The following is a 7,219-nucleotide window of genomic DNA, read 5'->3' on the forward strand; positions in this document are numbered from 1 at the left end:
GCCAGCTCTGTAGTGTATGAGGATTACTCCTTGGAAACACTGAGAATCAAAATATTATTAGAAAGCCTTTTCATAATGGGAAAAAGAGAAATGAGATAATAAAAAAGGGTATGTGAATGGTGACTAATACAGATATGCTTAAAGTGAACAGAAAAGTAAAAGGCATTATTTAATGATGCATTACATAATGTCTGACAAAGTCCAGAGTATGAGCATATTGTTTATAGATTGTTGCTAGAGAATTTGTTGAGATCGATTAAATTCATTGATATAGACTGAGTAGTCATGAGGGAAATTCCATTCTATTTACACTTTATATGGATCCATTAGCATATGTTCCAATATAGCATTGTTTTTGAACATATTTATTAGAGTATTAATCCTAAAAATGGTTTAAATGGTATATCCTCACTGCTTTAGTAGAGACCTAAAATTAAGTATATCTGATACCTATTTTACATTTAAATAGCTGCAAAGGATTTAATTTCTAGCATATTTGTATGACATTTGAATATAAAAGTTACACCACTCTTTTAATTATATCTGGTGAAATATATAGTAATTTGATTCTGTTACCATTTAAAAAAATACATGAACAAAAAATACTTATTTGACCAGAAATTTTACAATTTTTTTTCTCTTTGAAATTGTATTTTAAATTTTCTTCCCCCATGGAATCTCAATGTTATCATGCCTTAAAAATATGTATGTATATGTATATACGCACACATATATGCACACATATACATATACACATGTATATGCATATATACAGATATACACACATGTAAATGGAGAGAGAGAAATTATGCTAACAGATTTCAAGTTTCTCTAGATTTTATAATTTCTAGTATACAACTGATAATAAACAACAAATTTTAATAAAATTACTAAATAATTATTAAACATAGAAATTAAATTTTACAAAAGCTCTCATTTCTTAATTAGACCAGTGGGTTGGGTTTGTGCTGCTTGGATTAAGAAAGCTTCATTGCCATCATATATTTCTAATTTTTTTTTTTTTGAGATGGAGTTTTGCTCTGTCGCCAGGCTGGAGTGCAGTGGCGTCATCTTGGCTCACTGCAACCTCTGCTGCCTGGGTTCAAGCAATTCTCCTGCCTCAGTCTTCCAAGTAGCTAAGACTACAGATACGAGCCACCATGCCCGTCTAATTTTTGTGTTTTTAGTAGAGATGGGATTTCAAACCATGTTGGCCAGGATGGTCTCGATCTCCTGACCTTGTCCACCCGCCTTGGCCTCCCAAATTGCTGGTATTACAGGTGTGAGCCACCGTGCCCAGCCTGAACTTTTCTTTTGTCCACTCTAGAGGATTTTAAACTTTGGAGCAATGCACTGTGGTAGGATTTGGAATGAGTGCAACATATGCTTTTTGTGAAGTGAGAGAAGGGAAATTTTGAAAGAGAAGTCTATCCTGATATCAGCAAGATTATTTTTAAGAAAGAATATACATGAAATTTGAGGATATAAAAATTGATTTCTTTAGAGCCTGTGTATCCCTTGGAAAGTTATTATCTACCAGGAGCACTTGACATCCAGTTTAAAGACTAATTATTAGAAGCTGTTATGCATTGAAATTTTCGGCTGTGAATTACTAGATTCAGTAAGCCAATGAGAAGCCTTTCCCTTTTTTTCTATAGATGGCAGAGTTCTTAGTTATATAAAGAAAGAACAGTCAAAAGAAAATTTGTTAGATTTCACTATTTCAATGAGAATTTCTTTAATCATATGCTATTAGTTAAAATATTCTCTAATTTCTACTTATTGATACATCTAAAATGGTGCTTCTTTTTTAGTTTGTAAGTTGATCAGTTGCTAAGAAATGATCCTTTTGGTTTATTTAAATGATTTAAATTTTATTTTCTGTATGTCTACTTCCACCTGCCATCTAGTTTTATTTATCATGTTTTATTTTCTGTTCTTTGTGTAATCATCTGTTTTTTGATTTGCACAATTAATTCAATTTTCTATTTTCATTTTTTCTCAGTGGTCTAGAAATTCAACATTCTTACCGTTTTTCTAGAAGTTCTTTTTAAATTTTTAGCAAACATGCTGAAATATATTTTCTTAGTAATTTCAAAAATTACTATCTTTAACTTCCCCTTCCTGAAAAAGATAAAGACATTTAACATACTGTCTACTTTCTACCTCCATCCATTCTCACCTCTGAAACTGCTGGGAATCATTTGGAATTTTTGTTTCCAAATTCTATTAGTTTTTCATTTTCTTCAGATTATGCCTCTTTGAATTTCAGATCTCTTTACCTTATACCTACACATTATCAGCAATTATTTTTATTTTAAAAAAGATTAATAAAATAACAATCTCAACAATCTTATGGCAATTTTGCCTAAGAAAAAGGAGAGAAAAGAAAAGAAATACAAGTAAACATCGAGAATAGAAAAGAAATTTAAGCACAGATACGTAGAGGGTCAAACAATAAACCTTATAGATTAATAATACAGTTGGGCACAGTGGCTCATGCCTGTAAACCCAGCACTTTGGGAGGCACAGGTGGGTGGATCTCTTGAGGCCAGGAGTTCAAGACCAGCCTGGCCAAAATGGTGAAACTCCCCGTCTATACCAAAAACACAAAAATTAGCCAGGTGTGGTGGCTCATGCCTCTAATCCCAGCCTCTTGGGCGGCTAAGGCAGGAGAATAGCTTGAACCAAGAAGGCAGAGGTTGCAGTGAGCCGAGATTGTGCTGTTGTACTCCAGACTGGGCAATAGAGTGAGACTTCATCTCAAAACAACAACAAGAAAATGATTAATAATATGAACTACTTTTAGAAAATACACTTGAAAATCTAGATGAAACGGATGATTATCTGGGAAACTAGATTTTCAACAAAAATGTAATTATCAAAATTGATACAAAAGATATAAAACCCAATTAGATTAATGGCTGTGGAAAACAATGACTCTGATTTTTTTTACTGGACTTTTCACCAGTCCTTAAGAGACAGTTTCTGAATTATATGAATTGCTGCAGAGCCAAGAAACATGTGGAAATGTTTCCATTCATTTTATGAGGCTAATTTAAATTGATTTCAAGACTAGGTAAGTAAACACATAAAAAAGAAAACTATACCTCAATCTCATGAATCTTCATACCAAGTTATTTTGCTAACAGAATATTAGCAAATTTATCTGATAGTGTATTAAAAGAGCAGATAGGTGGAGTCTGTTGTAGGAATGTAAGTGATTCAAACTGAGGCATTCAATTAATATAATTCAGTGTGTCACCCATAAATATACAATCATTTTAATAAATGATTAAACAAATATGATCATCTTAATAATGCTGAAACATTATATGATAAAATCAACATTCCTTCCTCAAATCTCTGAGGAAGCTGAAGACAAAATGAAACTTTTAATTTTATATCACAAGTAAGCATCAAATAGGAACAAAAGAATGCCTGCTATTATTTCAATGACAGCATCGTCTGGGGGTTGCACTAAAGCGTGAAGAATTGAGGTATCAGTATTGAAAAGGAAAGGTCAGAATATTTATATGAATAATGGGATTGTTCAAAAATCCATGAGAATCAACTGGAAAGACCCCAGAACTAGTGTTTATTAATGTAACAAGATACATTATAAATACTTTAAAAGCAAAGGTCTGCCTATGGATAAGTAGAAAATGAAAAAGAGATTTATAGAAGTTACAAGAACTAACAACAAAACAAAAAATAGGAATACACTTTGTAAGAATTGAGACCTATGTGAAAAACCTAGTCTTTACTAAAGCTAGAAGGCCTTATCAATGAAGAGACTTACCGCAATCCTGAATGTGAAGACAAAATAGAAATAAAGTTATACATTAAATGTTATGCTAGGAAAAATCTTTCTGTTTTCTTGGTGTGCATGTGGGGTGAGGAGAGAGATTTGACTTCCAAATTCATCTGAAATAAAATCCATGTGGCACTGGCACAAGAATAGTCAAAGAGGTCTATGACACAACTACAGCAGCAGCTATCAGCCTTGGTGATAGATTGAAATCACTTTGGAACTTAAAAAAATACTACCCATTCTACTTTAATTGATGTGAGGTGAGGTTCAAGTTTTGCTATATCTTAAATGTTTCCAAAGGCAATTCTAAGGGTTACCCATGGTTGTAAATTACAGAACTATAAAGATCAAGAAATAGCATGTGCACACATAGCATGATAAATAAGAAAGCCTTTCAAATCAGCAGGAAAAGTTATTGGGACAACTACTTTAGGGACAAAAATAAAGCTAGATTTCTTACTAAACAGAAATAAATTTCAGACAGACAAGAACTGTGATATACGATAAATACATAAAATAAAGAATAATATAATAAATAAGAAATAACTGAAAAAATAGAAAAAATTGAATAAAACTTGTAAGAAGAAATCTAAGCTGCCCGCAAAGATTTATGTATATATAATTTTAAGAAGTCTAATAATTTTAAAACACGTGCAACAGTGGAGAAATAACTTAGTTTTCTTTGCCAAAGTTTGATGCAGAACTATCTACAGAAGAATTGCCTGCAGCTTTGTTAAAAACAGATTACTTATATTTTAAATGACTTTTTTTTGGTATATTGTATGCTATTCTTCTCCACTAGAAAGTATATTCACCAACAAATATATTTCTACGAATATCAACTTTGCAATTTATCTTTTCACTTTCTGTAGGGTAGTTTTTAGTAAAGCTACATTCTGAATTTAATTTTTGTTTTTTATCAATTTTAAAATTTATAGTTTATACCCTCTATGTCCACTTAATTTTTCCCCTAACTTGAGGTTTCAAGGATAGTTTTCCAATTCATACTTTAAATCTTTTGATTTTAATGACTATTTCATTAATTTATCAGGAATTGAGCTCTAAATATGGCATAGGAAATATTTTATTTCATTTAAATATTTTTGTATTTGCATACTTTAAAATGTGTTATTAAAACAAAAAATAGTAATATACTAAAAGTAAGTCTTCCATCTAGTCATGAGTTCTGTTTTTCTCTGTCTCTGTTAAAAATGTTACTTTTAGGCTGAGTGCAGTGGCTTACTCCTGTAATCCTAGCACTTTGAGAGGCCAAGCTGGGTGGATCGCTTGAGGTTAGGAGTTCTAGATTAGCCTGGGAAACATGGTGAAACCCCGTTTCTACTACAAATACAAACAAATTAGCCAGGCATGGTGGCATGCACCTATAGTCCCAGCTACTTGTGGGGATGAAGTGAAAGGGTCTCTTGAGCCCAAGAGGTCAAGGCTGCAGTGAGTCGAGATCACACCACTGCACTCCAGCCTGAGTGACAAAATGAGACCTTGTTTTAAAACACAACAACAACAAATATATATATATGTATATATATATATATATATATATGTATATATATATAGTACTTTTTTTTGCTTTTTGAGACGGAGTCTCGCTCTGTCACCCAGGCTGGAGTGCAATGGTGCAATCTCAGTTCACTGCAACCTCTGCCTCCCAGGTTTGAGCCATTCTCTTGCCTCAGCCTCCTGAGTAGCTGGAATTACAGGCACCCACCCGCCATCTTGCCCAGCTAATTTGTGTGTGTGTGTGCGTGTGTGTGTGTGTGTGTGTGTGTGTGTGTGTGTGTGTGTGTGTGTGTTTGAGATGGAGTTTTGCTTTTGTTGCCCAAGCTGGAGTGCAATGGCATGATCTCGGCGCACTGCAACCTCCACCTCCTGGGTTCAAGTGATTCTCCTGCCTTAGCCTCCTGAGTAGCTGGGATTACAGGTACCCACCACCACGCCCGGCGAATTTTTTGTATTTTTAGTAGAAACAGGGTTTCACCATGTGAGCCAGGCTTGTCTCAAATTCCTGACCTCAGGTGATCCACCTGCCTTGGCCTCCGAAAGTGCTGGGATTTCAGATGGGAGCCACCATGCCCAGCCTAAAAAACTGTACTTTTTTCTTCTAAAGGAGGCAAACAATTAGTTCTTGGCTCTGTAGTTATTATTTAATCTCATCGTTTTCTTCACAATACTCCTCTTTAAGAGGGCAGAAAATTTAAAGGTGATTTTTTTCCTTTCCTTTCCTTAAACGAGAGTTAAAGACTATCATGAATTTTTGATGTACCATTAAATGTGAGTTTCTTAGCCAAAGCTAAATTAGAGGCCAGTGATGTAATAAAGTAGCTGTGGAGTATGGCAACAAAGAAGTTATAGTTGTTACCTTTCTTATTTAATTTTTTAACAGTCATGAAACAAATGTTTTTTAGCACATGGAGGTACCAATTTTAAGATGTAAAAATTAAGGAATAAAATTGAATATGAGTATATGTTGTGATTTATTCAGATATAGGATTGACTGATTCTTCACATCATTAAGAATGTTCTGTCTTCAGGGGTCCTGCCAGAGCTAGAACCATGGCTTATTTTGGAGAAGGAAAAGGACCCATCCATGTGGATAATGTGAAGTGCACAGGAAATGAGAGGTCCTTGGCTGACTGTATCAAGCAAGCCATTGGAAGACACAACTGCCGCCACAGTGAAGATGCGGGAGTTATTTGTGATTATTTTGGCAAGAAGGCCTCAGGTAACAGTAATAAAGGTAAGTTACCTTCTGGATCCCTAAACAAGTCAAAGAATAATAATTCCACTCCATTACTAGAAGCAGTACCTTGATAACAGAAATCCAGTACAACGAGAATGTGTACAGTCCCATGTCTTGTGCTTTTACTTAGAGCCAGTAGTTCTTGGCAGACTTGCTTAGGTGGGGCTGACAGGGAGAACAAAGTTCAGGGCTAGGAGTGGATTTATGGGGCCTTGTAATCTCCAGGATTGTCCCTTTTTCACCTTTGTAGCCATTTCTATATTTCCTTTTTTAGATGAAATAAAGCTCTCATGCTTGTTGCTATCTTTGAAGAGTCAGAATTGATATTTACTTCATAAAAAGGAAAGAAATGAAAATATAGAAATGATTAAAGGCATTTCTAAAATCTTACTCCTATTTTAAACGAGGATGGTTTAAAACATGATTTTCAAAAAGAAAATTATCTTTTGTAGATTTTATTACCTGAAATTTAAAAATTTAAGGAAAATGATAAGTAATCCTTTTGTATGATAATGTTTCATACTTTAAATGAATAAAGTTCTTGAAAGCTTGGGTATATTAAATTTTTTTTTTTTTTTTTTGGAAAAAAGTTTTGCTTTTTCACCTAGGCTAGAGTGCAGTGGCATCATGATCTCAGCTCACTGCAA

General features: G+C 33.8%; 1 protein-coding gene across 2 annotated transcripts in view; it reads left to right on the forward strand.

Annotated features, from left to right (window-relative positions):
- The window catches only part of PRSS12 (serine protease 12), a 78,155-nt gene that overhangs the window by 47,522 nt on the left and 23,414 nt on the right, over positions 1 to 7,219 (forward strand). For both annotated transcript variants that reach the window (XM_032292460.1, XM_032292461.1), the window contains exon 9: positions 6,364 to 6,569. In XM_032292460.1, the coding sequence (XP_032148351.1) occupies positions 6,364 to 6,569 (206 nt within the window). The remainder of the gene's footprint in view (positions 1 to 6,363; positions 6,570 to 7,219) is intronic.

This window comes from Sapajus apella, unplaced genomic scaffold, assembly GCF_009761245.1.
Source record: "Sapajus apella isolate SASKATOON/1434 unplaced genomic scaffold, GSC_monkey_1.0 scaffold27, whole genome shotgun sequence".
In the NCBI taxonomy this organism is placed as follows: Eukaryota; Metazoa; Chordata; class Mammalia; order Primates; family Cebidae; genus Sapajus; species Sapajus apella.